At 45.1% G+C, this 19,007-nt stretch overlaps 1 protein-coding gene across 5 annotated transcripts in view; it reads right to left on the bottom strand.

Annotated features, from left to right (window-relative positions):
* NMT2 (N-myristoyltransferase 2) overlaps positions 1 to 19,007 on the bottom strand; it is a 76,884-nt gene that overhangs the window by 13,633 nt on the left and 44,244 nt on the right. For 4 of the 5 annotated variants that reach the window (XM_045060932.1, XM_023256394.2, XM_023256396.2 and 1 more), the window contains exons 2-8: positions 18,776 to 18,911; positions 14,255 to 14,399; positions 11,024 to 11,142; positions 10,836 to 10,927; positions 10,594 to 10,710; positions 9,140 to 9,310; positions 7,863 to 7,971 (exon numbers count right to left, since the gene is read on the bottom strand). In XM_045060932.1, coding sequence (XP_044916867.1) covers positions 7,863 to 7,971; positions 9,140 to 9,310; positions 10,594 to 10,710; positions 10,836 to 10,927; positions 11,024 to 11,142; positions 14,255 to 14,399; positions 18,776 to 18,911 — 889 coding nt within the window. Of the gene's footprint in view, positions 1 to 7,862; positions 7,972 to 9,139; positions 9,311 to 10,593; positions 10,711 to 10,835; positions 10,928 to 11,023; positions 11,143 to 14,254; positions 14,400 to 18,342; positions 18,386 to 18,775; positions 18,912 to 19,007 lie in introns of all 5 variants that reach the window. The other variant, XM_023256395.2, reaches the window with a different exon arrangement.

A 19,007-nucleotide genomic window follows, 5' to 3' on the forward strand; every position in this document is an offset into this window, starting at 1 on the left:
CAAACCGTGAGATCATGACCTGAGCTGAAGTCAGTTGCTTAACCGACTGAGCCACCCAGGTGCCCCTAAATAGGGGGTACATTTTAACCAGTAAGTAACTATATATAAATACTGCTAGTCTACCTTTCCTATTCTAAGTTATTTTTAAATACTTTAAAATTAAATACTGCCTCTAAAATTAGATCATTACAGTTCCTGCATGCCCTAGTCTAGAAGGACAGGAGAAGCCGATGGTGGAAAATAGGTTTTCATCCTGAGTGCTGGCTCTGATCCATCTCAGTGGCTGTGCTGAGGTTTCTAAGGGTCCATGACAAACAATGCTGACTGATTACTGATTAGTGGGATTGAGCAATTTGTTCTTTGTATTTACAGACCAAATGTCCTTACTATGTGCCATTCTGTTATGATTCATGTAATCTATGAAGACACAGGAATGCAGCTAAAATACAGTGTAATCGTCTAAACTGAGAGAATGTAAGTCCTTAACACTGTAGAGAACTCATGTGGCCTTTCTGTGGAGCACAAAGCGAAAGGACGGGAAATCTCCAGGTCCTAGCTTCCATCGAACGCTTAACCCCTCAAGCAGGCAGGGCAATAACGGCCCGAATATGTGCTGAATGAATGCATGAATGAATAAATTCCTATATTTTGTACCACAATCATTTACCTAGTAAGCTGTGGTGAAGGCTGCAGACAGGGAAAAAGTCACTGTCTGCTCTGCAAAGATGAGATTTCTTTGCCTGGCACTTATGCGTAAGCCTGGCGTAAATTCTTTTCTTCTTTTGTTTCCCCTGAACCAATTTTAGTGTTTGGTAGCATTTCTATACTGCAGATTCACGGGAAGATGGAACCTATGTGATTTCCAAATACTGTTAAATGTAACCAATACATATATATATTTTTAAATAGTTTTATTTATTTTTGAGAGAAAGATAGAGATGCGCAGGGGAGGGGCAGAGACGGGGGGAGACACAGAATCCAAAGCAGGCTCCAGGCTCCGAGCTGTCACAGCACAGAGACCAACGTGGGGCTCGAACTATGAACTGCGAGATCATGACCTGACCTGAAGTCAGATGCTGAGTGACTGAGCCACCCAGGTGCCCCTAATCAATGTATATTTCTCAATGCTAATAGGAAAACTAAAATATATACACAAAGAATATATATTTTTACTTTTTTAAAGTTTATTTATTTTGAGAGAGACAGAGCATGCACAAGTTGGGGAGGGGCAGAAAGAGAGAGAGAAAGAATCCCAAGTGGGTGCAGAGCCCGATGTGGGGCTTGAACTCACAAACCGCGAGATCATGACCTGAGCCCAAGTCGGATGCTTAATGGATTGAGCCACCCAGGAGCCCCTAGAAAGAACGTATTTTTTTAAAAAGTCATTTAAAAAGATGATTTTCTTCCATGAGGATGACCTTGATAAATTTTTAAGCAGCCCTGCTCAACATTAAACTGCTTTTTCTTTTGCCACTGGTTCAGTAACAAGATCAAGCGATTAGATTCACTAATGAAAGCAACAGGATACATGCATCTGTTAAGCAGACATTCAGAAATGAAGAAAAAGCTTGCCAGCTTCTTCCTAGACCAGAACATTCTTCTGCAGGACAATTCTCATTCACTGAATATTTATACTGCAAAATCACTAAAATCAACATCTTTTGCCCGGCAGACATCTTTAAAGCAGCAGTTCCCAAATATTTTTGTCTGAAACCCCTTTACCCTCTTAAAAATTGAATATTCCCAGAAAGTGTTGCTTATGTGGGTTCTATCTACCTATATCTATCATACTAGAAATTCAAACAGAGAAAATTTTATTTATTTATTTTTTTTAATTTTTTTTTTCAACGTTTATTTATTTTTGGGACAGAGAGAGACAGAGCATGAACAGGGGAGGGGCAGAGAGAGAGGGAGACACAGAATCGGAAGCAGGCTCCAGGCTCTGAGCCATCAGCCCAGAGCCCGACTCGGGGCTCGAACTCACGGACCGCGAGATCGTGACCTGGCTGAAGTCGGACGCTTAACCGACTGCGCCACCCAGGCGCCCCAAACAGAGAAAATTTTAAAACAATACTGGAGCACACATTCCATACGACCACTGGTAGACTTCACAGCACATCTGCAGGATAATTTCAGCGAAAAATGCATTTTATGTTTCAATGTTATTACAAAAATAGTGTTGACATCACAGACTCTTCTAGAACAGACTCGAGGACTTCCAGGGGTCCCAGGACTACACTTCGAGAAGTGTTGACTCAGGTCTCCAAAGGTGAGAATAAGGGGTGGTAGAACTGAGAATGGAAAACTCAGGGAAACAGTATTTGGGCAAACAGGCAGAGAGAATGTATACGCACTGGGCAATTTGTAAGCACTTCAAGTGCTTTTATGCAGAATTTTTTTTTTTTTTTAAAGGAACATCAGACAGTATCAGCTATAAGAAAAATGCAAGGGGAGCCTGGGTGGCTCAGTCAGTTAAGTGACTCTTGGTTTCAGCTCAGGTCATGCGATCTCACAGTTTGTGCCTCACATTGGGCTCTGCACTGATGGCATGGAGCCTGCTTGGGATTCTCTCCTTCCCTCTCTCTCTGACCCTCTCTTGCTCACACTCTGTCTCAAAATAAATAAATAAACATTAAAAAAAAAAAAAAAAGCAAGATCCCAGAAAACAGAGGAAGAATATTTATTTTTGCTGGCTCATAATGGCCATGTGTCTCAGGCCCTAAACTTGCTTCTAACATCATAAAGTCACACACTCTCCAAAACATCTACAGAAGCAAGAAATAAATTTTAAAATGTGAAATAAACCCTCAAGTTATAGCTGTGGTCCCCAGAAAGAGGGGGGGAGAATGCTAAGCCTGGATAAAAAATGATTAAGTTTTGGCATAACCCGGAAGAGTAAGGTGGTCATGTTTCGGAGAATTCAATAAAAAACAAAGACATTTCTAGTGACTGAGAAAATCCAACATTTCATAAGCAAACTCTGTGGTCTCAATCAGACTTACTTCCCCAGGGTCCAACTAACATGCATCATTCGGACTCTGTTCACTGAAATATGTGTAAAATCTGCTTATCAGTACATCAGAGAAAAAAGGCTCAGCGCTCTATTAAGAAACAGAAGCTGTGTTGTTCTCTGTCGAGCTATGTGGTGTAAACTGTCTTAGAGCCAAGATTCCAGAGCAGAGATGGAAGCAGTGATTACGGTTATTGGCTTTAAAAAGGCAGCAGGAGGGTGCTAAATGGCAAAGAACGCTTCTGTGGCTACTGAAGGTAGAACACTGGGTCTCAGGACGTCTTCCTAAGTGTGTCCTGCCAGCAGCACCGAGGGGGGACACTGGGACATTAACCTGCCTCCAGTGTTTTGCCTACATTAAGTGCCTTCACCTTTAGGAGCACTGACCAAAAAAAAAAAATCCAACAGCAAACATAAAACAAAGCCAACGTTTACAGGGCAGGGACAGGCTTAACTCTTGGGAAGGCCCCAGCATCTCAGAGAGCAGAGGTCATGGCATGGGCCTGTGCGGTTCTCTCCCACCTAGGAGACTCTGGGCAAAGCAATTTCATTGCTCTCTTCCGTGAAACTGGGCGAACGCCCCGCCCCTCTCTGTTCCGAGTAAGAAATGAGGCCGTGGACACGCGGTGTCTATCTAGTACCGCGCTCGCCATAACAATCCTAGCTCCTGTGTTAAGAACTCCACGAATACGACAAGTAAGACATGAAGCGGAAACAGTAATGACGAATCGGAAGATGAGACTGACCCGGAGCAAAAGGTGTATTCAGGAAGGTTCTTCTTACACGTCATGGTACAAAAATGTTCTTAAATCACACGATTGCTTAAAATCACCCACCTGGGCCCCTAGGAGGGGCGGCCGTGGTATGGTAAGCACTGCAGTGTCCCCCGCTGCTGCTTTTTAAGATTTTAGTTTTAAACCCTATGACCTAGCAAATGCACTAGTAGGTATTTATCCAAAGGATACAAAATTCCTGACTTGAAGGGCACATGCACCCCAGTGTTTACAGCAGCACTCTCAACAATAGCCAAATTATGGAAGGGGCCCAAATGTCCATCAAATGACAAGTGGATGAATGAGATGTGGTGTAAACGTGTACACACACACACACACACACACACACACTCTCACACTCACACACGAGTATTACTTGGCAATGAAAAAGAATGAAATCTTGCCATTTGCAACGTGGATGGAACTAGAATGTATTACGCTAAGCGAAATAAGTCAGTCAGAAAAAGACCGATATCCTCTGATTTCACTCATATGTGTAATTTAAGAACCAAGATGGATTAATATAGGGGAAAAGAAAGAAAAATAAGATAAAAAACAGAGATGGAGGCAAACCGTAAGAAACTCTTAAATACAGAGAACAAAGACTGAGGGTTGCTGGAGGGGAGATGGGTGGGGGATGGGCCAAACGGATGACAGGCATTAAGGAGGTCACTCGCTGGATTGAGCACTGGGTGTTGTATGTAAGAGATGAATCACCGCATTCTATTCCTGAAACCAATACTACGCTATGTTAACTAACTTGAATTTAAGTAAATAATTTTTTTTAAAAAGATTTCATTTTTAAGTAATCTCTGTACCCTACGGGGGAGCTCAGACTCACAACCCCAGGACCAGGAGTCGCATGCTCCACCGACTGAGCCCGCCAGGTGCCCCAGCACTGTCCAGCGGGCCCTCAAGAGGCAGACCCTCAGGTGGCTGCCGTGGGCACCTTCCAGTTTCCTAATATCTGTACTCTCACCTCTTCTGCCCTCCTTTCCGTCATTATCTTACTCTCCCTTTTCCTCTCCTTCCCTATAACGGGATGCAGGGAGGGCGACTGACACACACACCAGAGAGCTCCCGCCCGGACCCCGTCGACCATCCTTTCCTGTGTGTGCCTGTGCTCCAGTGACGGCAGGTAGGGACGCCCGACGGGACCGGGCCATGCCGCCCCCCGGGGGCGTCAGAGGTGACGGAGGCGGGAGCTCAGGGGTCTAACAGGCGAAACGCGGGTGTCTGGGGTGCGCACCCCGAGTCCCCACCGGTCGGTGACGGGCCCGTGTCAACCTGCACGGGCCTCCATCTTCTCACAGGAAAATGCAGACGAGGCACACCAGCTTCACAAGGCTGTCGTGAGAACACAGCGAACGACATGCGTGACAGCACTCTGTCAACCTCAATTTACTGGGAAAAAACAAGAACAAAAACCCAGTGCCTGACCAGTCAGTGACTTGTTACCAGTTTGTTAGAACTGTTACCTGGGTTGATCGATTTTTGTGTAAAAACATAAAGGACGAAGGACAAAAGTCAAAAATCCTCTTACCAGCTCAGATTCTAATCACCCTGAAAAAAACCTGATGAGAGGTATTAAAACTCCTTCTACAACCTACACGTAAGCAGGCACTTTCCTTACACACAAGCCGGACGGCTTTGGGTTCAGAAAAATGAAATTCGGGGAGACTACCACAGCACAGCACGAGCCCCCCGTGAAAACTGTAGGCACGCCTGCGGGTTTCCAACTCCAACACCCGGACGGCGGAGTCTTTCTAACAGCTGGAAGGAGGACGCTGACGACAGCCGGTGCCCGCAGAGGGGGTGTTTCGTCTTAGCTGTGTGCTGGGCTCACGGCCGCCTGCGCCTCTACGTGACTCTGTCCCTCTCGGGTCACTCCAGGTCTCGGCGGTTGGCTTCAAAAGAATCCTGGCCAGCAAACATTAGCTGTCATGTTGACAGTGTGACATCTTTGAAGGTCTTCCTACTTCTGCAGTTCGGTGCGTGCATCTCCACATGCGGGCCCACCCTCCCTTCTGCCGCTCCAGCCCAGCCCCAGGGCATGTGGACCCTCCCCTGTCCTGTTGCCACAGTTTTTATCTTCCTCTCTTCTGATCTATGTTTCCTCTCCCATCATGGCCTCAGAGGAGGTGAGTTAATAGGCTTGCGCCCCACTCTCTACAAAAACAGTTAAGACAAGGGAAGAAGAGGCCTTCTGATCCTTCTGCCACGTTGCGAAGCCTGGAATGATGATCTTGGTATCTCTGGCGATTGGTTTCCTTCACCTCCGGTTTTGTCCTTATGAAATTCTGCTTAAGGTCAGAAGTTAGTTGATTCCTGTCTGTCATCAGAAAAAATACATCAAGGGGCACCTGGGTGGCTCAGCTGGTTAAGCGTCTGACTCTTGGTTTCAGCTCAGGTCACAATCTCACGGTTCACGGGTTCGAGCCCCGCTTCGGGCTCTGAGCTGACAGCACGGAGCCTGCTTGTGATTCTCTCTCTCTCTGTCTCTCTGTCTCTCTCTCTCTGCCCCTCCCCTGCTTGCTCTCTCTCAAAATAAACATAAAAACAAAACAAAACAAAACACACGAATTGATGTGGCAACTACTGATTACATGTACTTGGTAAACACGCAACGGCCAAATGACAAAAGGAACTAGGGTCTACTGAACCCAGAAAGGCCACTACAGACAGCTGAAGCCCTCCCAATCTCCCAATCAAGCTAAAATATTCACTGAACTACTTTCTAACAACCCAAAAGAAAGAACAGCTCTGATGAAATCAAAACTTCAAATGAAAAGATCCCATCTGTGATGGACAGATTCCAAGATGGCCCCCAAGTGATGCCACCTCCTGGTGTTCACACCCCTGTGCTCCTCCTGAGTGTGGGTGGGACCTGTGACTCACTTCTAAACAGTGAAATACAGCAATGGTGGTTGGCTGTCACTTTCATGAACGACTACATAAGGTTCTAATTTCCATCTTGCTAGCAGATTCAATCTGTAGACTCTCTCCCTCACTGGCTTTGATGGAGCAAGCTGCCATGTTGTCAGCTGCTGCCCTATGGGGAATCCCATCTGGCAAAGAACTGAGGGAGGCCTCTGACTGGCAGCCAGCAAGGAATTAAAAGCCCTCGGTCCCACTGTCTGCAAAAACTCAAGCCTGCTAACAGCCATGTGAGTTGGAAGTGGACCCCAGTCAAATTTTCAGATGAGACCCAGCCCTGGCTGATACCTTGAGAGAACTTCACGAGAGACCCTGAGGCAGAGGCCTCGGGCAAGCTGGGCTTTGACTCCTGACCCACAGAACTTGGAAAATTATAAATGTATGTTTTAAACTGCTAAACTGGGGCCCCTTATGGCTCAGTTGGTTAAGCATCCAACTCTTGATTTCAGCTCTGGTCATGATCTCATGGTCATGAGACTGAGCCCTGTGTCAGGCCCTGCACTGGGCATGGAGACTGCTTAAGACTCTCTCTCTCTGCCCCTCCCTAGCACTTTCTCTCTCAAAAAAAAAAAAATAAATAAATAAAATAAAATAAAATAAAATAAACTGCTAAATTTGCAGTAATTTGTTACACAGCAATAGAAAATTAATACACCATCCAAGCTCCAAATAAGGCAACACTAGTAAGCACGTTTAACTTTTCCCCTATTAAAAGACAACTTACCATATTGAGAATTTGCTAGTTTAAAGAGATAATTTAATGAAATATTATTTCCTCTCCTTGGCCTCTCCTCTAAGCCTTATTCCTTAGTTCCTTTGTGTTAAGACAGCATCAGAAGCCTCAACTTTTCTTTCTTTTTACGTAACAGATGGTAAACACTCAAAATTTCAAAACTTACATGTCTTGAGTTCAATCCCATCCAACCACAAACTGAAGACTTAAAAAGCCTTAAACAAAACAAAATAAAACCCTGTATTTTCATATAAGCTCCCTGATTTTCCTCACCCGGAATTCTAAAAAGCTACATATTCACATCCTCAAACACATGAGCCAGTTTTTAAGACTCTGGCAAATAATCCTTTTCTACATTAAAAGCTTTAGCTGTTACAGCTTCGAAAAACTCCAGAACATTCTTACTTACATCCGGAAGTCTGTAGAGCTTCATTGTTCTCTGTAAAGTCATATTTCTACTCAAGTGAGAAAATTTCACTTCTACCAATTTTCTGGGGTTTAGCGATCGATGCCAGTATCTGGAATACAACGAAGGTTTTAAAATCTGATCGATTTTCTAACTCTACCAGCTTTTACCCTTTGTCTCAGCTCAGTCGTCACAGAGGCATTTAACGAACACCCTTGCTGCCCCCTGTGCAGTGTTGGATGCTGGCCCTGTTCTTGTATAATTGGCTTGGTTTTTTTGCATCTAAAACATGTCCTGCTTTCCAGTTACGTTCCTTTGTAGTTTGTGACCCTTCATCTCTGCCAGTAAAGAGCTATCATAAAACTGTAAGATAAAGTTAAAAATGCCCGGTCTGCAAGTATTTAACGACCACTGTTGATTCTACAGAAAGCAAACTAAGAAGTTCTAAAAACATAGGAAAACATCCCCTCTAAATTAGTAGCCGTTGCTTTCCTATAACGCACATCAAAGAAAACAACTTTCTGAGAAACGACCTTGAGTTTCTTAAGTGATTCCAGTTTAGACAGATGATTTGTATTAAGATCTACCTGTGAAGTATGTAACTAATTGAATGGGAGACAAGTCATCTTACAGTTACACACTTTTTACTGTTTAGTGGAAATTTCATCTTATTTGAGTCAAAAACAGTCAAGGGAGAGAAACTCCTTCCGATGCTTCACAAACAGGTTAGTCAAGGGAGAAATCTGATAAACCATTTTCTCCCTGGATTAACCTCTGAAAGCGTGAGGAGAACAGATGAACTCCTACAAAGAGCTTAAGCTCTTCCTGCTCTTAGCAAGCAAGTCTGTTTGGGCTTCTCAACCGGTGTTTACCAAACTTTTGGAACAGTTCCTGAGAGCAGTGCAGAATAATGCGTAAATCTAAGCATTTGGAAGGAAGAAAAATGGTAGTACTCTGGACATTTGAATTTCAAGACCACGGTGCCCTGGGTTCCCCAAGGTAGGGGCAGCACTAGTCTTTCCAACAGAAGAGACGCAGGAATACAGAACCGGCACCGTTAGCAGGAAAATGTTAAACACTCTTTTTATCGCCAAGTGGCTGTATGGTAGAATGGAAAGAACACTGGTCTCAGTGGTGCTTGGGTCTGGTCTCCACCTCTGCTACCAAACCAGCTACAAAAGAACAGGTAAAAGGCAAAGTTTCCCAGTTACATGTGAGAATACTACCGGTAGCCACATGGCGGGGAGGCAAGATTCAAGGTGAGCGCGTGGCACTGTTACCTGCAGGTGGCCACTGGCTTGGGAAGAACCACTCCAGCGGTATAAACGGCCTGAAAAATACCTTCCAGGTTTACTCTTCTGGTTATTTCTCGAATTAACACTGGGGCTACCCGCTTTGATCTCAATTTCTTATGAACACAAAGAAAGTTGATTTCTACCATCTTCTTCACACTAAGAAAGATGTCAAAAAGTAGAGCAAACGTAAGATGAAAACGTTTTTAAAAACAAGACAACTCCCATAAAATTGCAAAGAGTAAGAAACCGAGAGACCTCCTTCAACAGAACATTAAAGAAAAACAGCCCATCGTTTAGACATTTCACAAACTCCGATGGATACGCTACTCCCCATATGTCCCCTGCCAAAATAACTATCACTATAGGCCATGGAGACCCAGACCCCCTTGTCCTGAAGACACTTGAGGACTTTGGACTTTTGTAAGTTTTCACTTTAGAAAGTGGTTAAGATGTACCTCCAAATTTCTACATCTGTTTTTCCTGTAACGTATGCAATGAGGAAAAGAACGGGGTCACCCAGATGCAGAATCTGGTAAGATGTTGCACTGGAATCTAATGCAATTCCTAGGTCCCCAACAGGTACCTTGGCCAGACAGAAGCTGGTAATTTTCTGAGCTACGGTAAACCTTTCAGGGCTTCAAAGCCCATTTCCCGCGCTGGTTCTAGATACACGGGCATTTCATTTGGCACCAAGATACCTTGACATCAAAAGTTTTTGAGCAGCAAATCAAGTAACCCAGTACAATGAAAGGTAAACAGACCTGTTATGGATTAGCTCTCTGACTTTCTGGGCTAAAGACCGGAGCAAAAACACAACATAGTTATCCAATGGATAAAAAGATTTTTTAAAAATCTCTCCTAAAATTTATTAAGATAATTTTTTTTCTCTAGAAATAAGTATGAAATATCTATTTATATCTTTATTCAGACACACACATAAAACATCTGAGTGTGTGGGGTGCCTGGGTGGCTCAGTCGGTTAAGCATCTGACTTTGGGTCAGGGCATGATCTTGAGGTTCTCAAATTCGAGCCCCGCATCGGGTTCTGTGCTGACAGTTCAGCACCTGGAGTCTGCTTTAGGATCTGTGACTCCCTCTCTCTTGGCCCCTCCCCTACTCAAACTCTCTCAAAAAATAAATGTTATAAAAAAAATTAAAAACAAAAAAAATAACATCAGAATGTCTGCATGTATGAGACTGAGAGGCAGAGACACAGAGCTGCCCTTTTTTTGTTGTTCACGGTCCAGTTTTCTTTGATTAAATCAACTTTATCTTTTTGAGCAGTTCTAGGTTGGGCAAAACTGAGCAGAAAGCAGAGTTCCCGTAACCCCTGCCCCCCACCGTAAACAATCTGCAGGAGTAATTTTAAAAGCCCGTTGGAACTGCAATTCTGGAAAAGTAACACATCAAAACTGACACGGACGAGCTTTAATACGTACCTGTCATAAATCCGAATGTTTGCCGGGATGGCACTGATGAACCCCACTAGCTTTTTGTTCGAAGACACTCTGACCCCACAGTGCCACTGAAGGAGCCAGCCTGGGGGACGCAGAGCCCTGAAGTCCATGCAGGCAAGGGAGACAGGTGCCGGTTAGTGTCCCGGGACCCGGGGAGAGACGGAGCCACGCGGTCCCGACCGCCCGCGCCCGGGGCCGCCCCTCGTGGCGCCAGCGACACTCACCAGAGCAGGAACTCGGGCGAGTAGTCGAACCGGAACATGCTCTCCTCGTCTTCCACGTAATTCTCATTTAACAGCGTGTACAACTCCTTGAGCTGCAAGATCAAGCGAGCGTCCTTTCTATGGCGCTCGGAACCAACTCGGAAGCAATTTGTGCGAAGGCAGGTGCCGAACGGAAGGCCTGTACTCACCACGTCGGCATTACCCAGATCTAAAGTGTCCCACATGAAACCCTGCGGCAGAGAATACGGCTCCCGGCGCACGTTGTCCTTATCCGCTTCGATGGCACCGTGCGAGGTTATCACTTCATCTGGAGAGGGACACAGAGAGAGAAAGGCAGAAGGACAGAATATTCAACGACAAAGTATTCGGATGACCCAAAATGGTCTGTTCCGTAAAACGACACCATTTTTAGGGGCCTGGGGTGGAATATAATCTTTGAAACCATGCTACCGTTTCAGCCACTTCTGGAGTGACAACAGGGCAGGTGGGTAGTGGAGAGGGGCTGCTATCTCACCAATTAAATAAGAGGAGAAATCCTTTGTCATGCAGTGACAAGGTGTTTATTATGAAATGACAAGGACTTCTGAGCCTCAACCCCCAGATTACAGAGCCCCCACAGCTTGGAGTCGGTGTCCTCTTACTCTGCATTTCAAAAACCTGGTTGCGGGGGAGGGAAGGGCTGCAGTGATCTCTGACCCCTCCCAGCAAAATCTACAACTAATTTCAGGACTGTTCACTGCTCTCCGCCTGGAATGTTGCCACTACAGCCAAAGTCATAAACGTCGCTAGCGATTTCCACAAAGCCGCCCTTTCCAGGTTCCTTCCCCACGGCTTCCCAATGCAACTGGAAGAGAACCCGGGCTCTTCCTGAGGCTGACGTCCACCTGGCCGCCACCTGGCCTGGCTCTCCAGATCCACCCTCAGGGACCACCCTCAGGCTCATGGCTCACGGCTTCCCTCCCTCTGCGCGTGAGGCCCTTCTCCTGCTCGCCACGTGGCTGGCAGCTTGAGTGTTTTCAGATAGAAGCTTACACATCGCTTCCCCCACAGCATCTTTCCCTGACTAAAGCTTTTTCCTGCCTGGAGGATGCTCTCCCTCCACCCCCACCTGGCCACCACTTTTACCGTCCTTCCCCATCACTGTTTCCCCGGTACGTTGCCCACGGCATTTAATAATGGACACTCAACAAAGAACTGATAAATCTTACTCAGCTGTCAAAAAGAAAGAAACCTTGCCATCTGTGACAACACGGATGGACCCTGAAGGCATCATGGGAAGGGAAGTAAGTCAGAGAGAGAAAGACAAATACCGTATGATTTCACTAATATGTGGAACCTAAAAACCAAAAATTCTCAGCTCACAGACACAGATTGGTGGTTGTCGGGGGGTGGGGGTGTGTGTAAAATGGGGGAAGGGGGGTCAAAGGTACAAACTTCCAGTTATAAAAACAAGTTCATTCTGGGGATGTCATGTACAACCCGTGATTTATTTGGAAGTTGCTATGAGAGAAGATCTTAAAAGTTCTTATTATAAGAAAAATTGTAACTTTGTGTGGTAACGGATGGTAACCAGACCCGCTGTGGGGGTCATTTTACAATGTATGCAAACACCGTATCCTTATGTTGTACACCTGAAACTAAAACAATTCTATATGTCAATTATACTCCAATGAATAAATAAATAAACAGAACCGGAAGGAAAACAAGGAACAAATACCTGCTGAATTAATGACCCTCAAGTACAGGTTCTTGGCATCACCTTTTTAGGGGTGGAAGCCACAGGATCTGTACCAGCTACAAGGGGTTTCGTTTTCTCTTTCTAACCCCTGCCTTTGTCACATCCCTCTTTATATCCGCTCCACCAGCTCACCTCCCCTATGAATACCTGAGGCTCCATCAGGCCAGTCTGAGTGGTCAGGTTCTCAGCTGCTCCCTTAGAGTCCCTCCAGGACCTCTGCTTAGATTCAGGCTACAGGAGGCTTTCTTGTCCCCCAGGGCACTGACCTAAAAACCACCAACAGCTTGCCAAGCAGCACTCAGCTAAACCCAAAACATTCAGTCAATAGACCTACACTGCTTTAGCTAACGGTCCCTCAATTCAATGGCATTTCAAATCCTGTAAATTCATGCTAGAGTCTCCCTCCACTACCAAATACATTTATTTCTAGAGCCTGAAAGAAAAGACCAGTGAGGATAACTGCTTTCTTCTATCTTTCACACTCCAAATCCCGTGCTTTTTAACATGTGTGGCTGTGCGACGAGCGGTAACTTTAAAAAGTGCGAAAACCACTATTTGAAGGCACAGACGATTGTTCCCTGATTTTTATACGACAAAACTGGTTATGTGTACGTAAGCGAACTATTATGAGATCTGGATGACACGTAACCCTTTACCTGACACAGATGCTGGAAGCTAAACAATCAAGAAGGAAAAACACAGAAATAATTATCATCTATCTTCATATGAGGATAACAGTAAGCAGTGGGTTTAGCTTTTAATGCAGTTAAAACAATTTTAGTGCATTTACATCATCACCCTTTTTACTGTGAAAAAGAGAACACTTCAAATGATGTTTATGGACACGTGACAGGAGAAAGTCAGAGCGATGCCCGCTGCCCGAGGGGCCCCTGGAGACCGCCCGAGGGGCCCGTCCCCTCGCTGTGCTGCCATGTTCTCCCGCCGCTAACAATTAACACCAGTGGTGAGTGTGCAGAATCCTCTTGTTAAGAGGCATAACATTTTCCATTTCAATTAGGTTTAATAGGGCAAATTTCCTGTGTCTTTTGGAATAACTGAGATGTGAGATGGCTAAAAATTTATGTACAGGGAAAACTCTTCCGTGAAGCTTAAAACCAAAACTGGTTCTGAGACTGTCTTATATATATGTATATGTGTGTGCATATATATATATATATACATATATATATATCTTATTTTTTAGGTTTTTTTTAACTTTTTTTATTTTGGGGGAGAGAGAGAGGGCATGCAAACAGTGGAGGGGCTCAGAGAGAGACTCCCAAGCAGGCTCCACACTGTCACTGAGGAGCCCGATGTGGGGCTTGAGCTCACAAACCGTGAGATCATGACTAAGCCGAAACCAAGAGTCGGACACTTAAACAACTGAATCACCCAGGCGCTCCCTTTTACACATTTTTAAAAATATACGAATGTTTCAAGTGAGAAACCTGGGTTTTTTTATAGGAAGAGGAATGCGACTCTAAAACTGTTTCTCCTGAAAGCCATATCACGACGCAATATTTATATTTTAAAGAAAAATATGACTTTTGTGTAAATTTCTAATCTGTGACATAAAGCAAATATGTTAAATGACGTTCCTTTTGTGTTTTTTGTTTGTTGTCAACCCAGCTGTGTTTTGGGGTTGGGAAGGGGGGGGTGCGGAAAAGGCAGAAAAGCTTACTTAATTTGGGTACCGGCTGGGTGTCCCAAAACTGGTATCTGTGTTTGGCAGCCTCATCAATGTTCCTGGCGGGGCCCTGGCATGCGGACAACAGCTCCATTGCTCTCTGGATATCCTGCAACTTCTGCATTGGAATGGTGGGATTCTATAACAGCAAAGACACAGACACAAAGATGAGGAAGCTTACATGGCTCCAAAACCTGGGCCAGACACGTGTGTATCTGCCCTGGAGACTACAACACCAAAAACACAATCTTCCTCTAAGCCTGGTCAGGGTCTTGGGCTCAAGCGCTAACGCACTAAAACAGAAGTGAACGCATTATGTTAAAGATCACAACAGCTCTGTAGCTTTAATGGGGCTTTGACAGTTTTGGAAATCTGAGGTAAAGCCAACCACCCGTTGGCTTCAGGGTCCCACCTGGCTGCGAGGGGTCGTCACCATCACTCATCTGGAAGGAGTGGCAGGGAGGAGTGACACGCACGCATGAGTCACTGCCCTACAGCAGCCAGTCAGGCACACCCTTGGTGTCACTGTTAGGGTTAATGCTCGGCAGCAGCAATGTGGGGACAAAGGAAAGGACTGCTAGGATGCAAACCAGGCAGAAAAGGGAAATTTTAGTTCAAAAAAAAAAAAAAAAAAAAAAAAAAGACAGAAAGAACGGTGAATTGAGTGCTAAGCTGGGAAGGAAGTTAACCAAGAAAGAAAATCTCACTACGTATGCCTTCCTCCTGGACCACCCCCTGCCCTCTCCCAGCCCCGATCCTCCCCCAGAGACAAAACCTTCCAAAGAGCAGTTTCTTCCGAGAGTTTAGCTCTTTGGCAACCACAGCCTGTTTTCCCCAACCCAAGTGTTGGAAACTAACCTTTTTAAGTAAAACATATTCTCAGTCTGGAAAAATGAACGTATCTTTAAATTCTAAGGTTCCTTCCTCGAAGCCAATATTCCTCTTATCTCTGAAGATTCCCAGCTCTTTTTTTTTTAATCCCTCAAATAATGTAATTCCACATGGAAAATGAGACTATTCCTAAAATGAGAGCACGCAGTGCTGAATAGTAAAATCACGGAGTTTTTTCAATACACAAAATGATTAGTTTTTGAACTTTGATGCCACACGAAGAATGCTCTCCATGTAGTTCAGAAGTGGTTGACGAGAACTTCAGAGCCCTTCGGTTTTCCTGTATGTCAACACACCATGGGCATCAAGGAGAGGTACCATCGACACTCGCTGGTTTATTAACAGTGGCTCTGGACTTCTGTTCAACTTTGAATCTGAGGTCTGTGGTCTGGGGTTGATCCTTTGACTTGGGAAGCTATACCCATGTGCCACAGTACAAAACAGGATTTATTTAACACGGACTGCCCTGTCTTTGATTTGTCACTGGGTTTGCTTAGGATTCTTGCCACTACAATAACTCAAGGAAACAAAGTGCTGGAGTCTAACCAGAGATGGGTTGAGGTCAGTATCGTCTCCACTTCTAAGTCCAACGGCATCACCCAGGACTGCCACAATTCTGTAAGCTGTTTATCTGGTATTTTCATAGAGGTCTAAGTCACGAAGATCAGATTTCAATTCCACATATTAACTTGAAAAAATACTTTGGCTAGTCCCATTTATTGTATTTTTAGATTTCTCTTGCTCTGGTCTCTTCTGAACCTCCAACATAAGAGGGACTGATTGCCAGCAAAATGAAATTTACATGCATTTGAACCCCCAACAAAGCAGTCTCTTTGAAGACCTATAATTTAACCAGGAACTCAGAGCACAGCATATTTCAACTAGTAATGCTTGAACACGCACCCGTTTATCTTTTTAAAAGCAAATTTGAACCTACACAGTGCCTGTACTGAATCTGTCATGCGAATTTTCCTTTCCTAATTTTGGAGTTAAATTCTCAATCCCCAACATACCAAACTCAAGCAGTTTTGCGACCGACATGAATCAGCATCTTTGCTCCAAAGGAGCCAATCCCATCTCAGCTCCATAAAGACCTCAGAGTGGTGTCAACCCTACCTCATTAGCCTCATCAGGTTGACTAGCAGTCTTTCCACAAAATGACCATTCATGAAATATTTATATCTGAATGCTCACTATTTTAAGTGCTTTCTTAAAGTAGATACAAGTGAGCACAATTTTCAAATCCGTGGTCATAAAGCAGCAAGGAAAATTCAGCTATGATATTTTCTTTTTTTTTTTTTAATATAATTTATGGTCAAGTTAGCTAACCTACAGTGTATATACAGTGTGCTCTTGGCTTTGGGGGTTGATTCCCATGATTCATCGCTTACATACAACACCCAGCACTCATCCCCAGCTATGATATATTCTTAAAACTATCCATCCACCTTCCACACAGCAACACCACCTGAGGGGAAACGATTTGGTGTTAGGGGAGGTGAGGACGTGTATCAACCCCATGTTAGCTTCCCGCTACCATATCCCTACGTCGGGCACACCTCTTTTCGTCGGTGGAATATTAAATACCAACAGTGCCCTTTACCCTTTATTTTCTCAATTTAATACCTTGGAAAAACGTCCAGGCCCTCCACCACTAAGACGTCTAAAGAATCCAGACAAATACCATCTTATTCTGGCCCATGAGTGCAGAGGAGGGAATGTCCGAAACACCACCCACTGTAATTTACAGGGTTATCCAGAGCCAGCATCTAGTGTAAGGAAGCCCCAGTTTAAAACAAAATGCAATGGAGGGGCGCCTGGGTGGCTCAGTCGGGTAAGCGTCCGACTTGGGCTCAGGTCATGATCTCACAGTTCATGGGTTCAAGGCCCACATCAGGCTCTGTGCTGAGAGCTCAGAGCCTGGAGCCTGCTACAGATTCTGTGTCTCCCTCTCTCTCTGCTCCTCTCCCACTCAACTCTGCATGTGTCTCTCTCTCAAAAAAAAAAATTAACCTTAAAAAAAATTTTTTTAAACAAATGCAATGGAGAAAGGCCCGCGTTAAAACACTGTGATGTATTCTCAACCTAAAAAGAAAATAATTTCTCTACCATATGATGCAAGCAGTTCCTCCTGTGGTGACTAGCTCTAGTTTCTTGTAAGTGACCTTCAGAAGTAAAGGAAGGGTGCAAAACCACTGGGGGGTGTGGAGAGGGCAACAGGCTGACGGTGATGGGAGAAGCAATAAGGAGGGTCACAGCGGCATAGAAGCGACACCGCAGGGATCCGACGAAGCGACTGAGGAACGGGAAAAATGAGTTTACGGTGCACCTTAATTGAGTGACCTCGGAAAGTATGCGTGGTGGACAGAGTATTTATTACCTGAGAGACGAGCTGAAAAGCGAGGGGCGGGGGAAGACCCCATTTTCTTCTCACCCCACAGAGGGAAAACTGGGCAAAGTTAAGTATCCTCTCAGTGACTCCTGGTCCTTACGAGGAAAACGGTAACAACAAGAGAGACTGCCTGCAAGATTCGCTTCTCGTGATAAAGTGTCAACTGTGCACAAGGAAAAAAAACTTCAACCCCACGAAACTTGAATAGTGCTAATAACCACCATGTAGGCAGTGCTTTATAATACAGAGATCATTTAACTGTAACCTCCTCCTCACGGCCCCGTGAGTTGGGGCAGGAGGCAAAAGGCAAGACCCCCACGCTGCAGGTGAGGACACAGGCGCAAAGGGGGTGACACCCACGCGTCTCGTGAGCCCACATTCCCCGGTCCGCTCCCGAGCCCTTTCCGCTATACCACGCGCTACCCAGGAAACCCACACGGAGCTGTGACCATCCGCGTCATCTCTGCCTCGTCCTCCTTCGAATCTTGCCCCTTTCCACGCTGTGAGTTTCTTGCATCAAGAAGGCTCTGTGCGTCCCTGTGGCCAGCACACAAGGCCTGTGTTCACGGCCAGGGGGACCGCGGCTGGCCACACAGGAAGGGGCGCCTGCCATCTGTCCCACCAGAGCCCCACGAGGCCGGCTATCTGCCAACACGGGGCTCAGCGGGACAACTGCTGGTTTGGTCCTGGATGGGTGTTTCTCCAGCGGGAATGTTAGGAGCCATTTCCCACCCTCGGCAATGGAATTTGAGAACGGCCACTGAAGACTGCTCAGACCCAAAGTCAACGGAAGACTTACCCGTGGCTGCTCCCGCTGAAATCTGCTGCCAGATGGTGTTGTGCTATTCAGGTAATTAGACAGACACCCAGAAAAATTACAATGTGAATATCTTCTGAACTAAAAGTAATTAAATAGTAAGTGTAACTTAAAAAAAAAAAAAAACACAGCACACCTAACAAGCTCCCAATGAGACTTAACTTCTTCCGCTACAATCTACGTACTAATTTGCTCTGAGAAAAAGGAAAATTGCAGGCTCTATCCACATACACACAAAAACTCAGTCTGTACCTCTTAGTTATTCAGGTACTTCACATCAGCTTCAGGAGGCTGTAAATAGCCACCAGGTACAGCGCCCTCCAGCATACAGTCACAGCAAATGCCTAAGGGTGCCCCACAAACCAGCTCTCACGTGCTTGAGAAACCACAGAGGTGACAGTAAAACGGGGCTCACTTTTGAAGGCTGCTGGATTTTAATCTCCTGGGAATCAGATGCCGAGTCTGACTTGGTGCCTCCGGAATTTGGTTTCTCCTTTTTTCGCTTCTGCTTCTTCTTTTTCTTTTTGGCACCCAAGTCTGCTCCAGGACTTCTGTTAGGAAATTTACAGAGGGCAAAACAAGAACAAAAAATCATTATATAAAGTTAATCATTTAGGACAACACAGATTAGACACAGGCAGGGGGAA

The sequence above is a fragment of the Felis catus genome, chromosome B4 (assembly GCF_018350175.1).
Source record: "Felis catus isolate Fca126 chromosome B4, F.catus_Fca126_mat1.0, whole genome shotgun sequence".
Lineage (NCBI taxonomy): Eukaryota > Metazoa > Chordata > Mammalia > Carnivora > Felidae > Felis > Felis catus.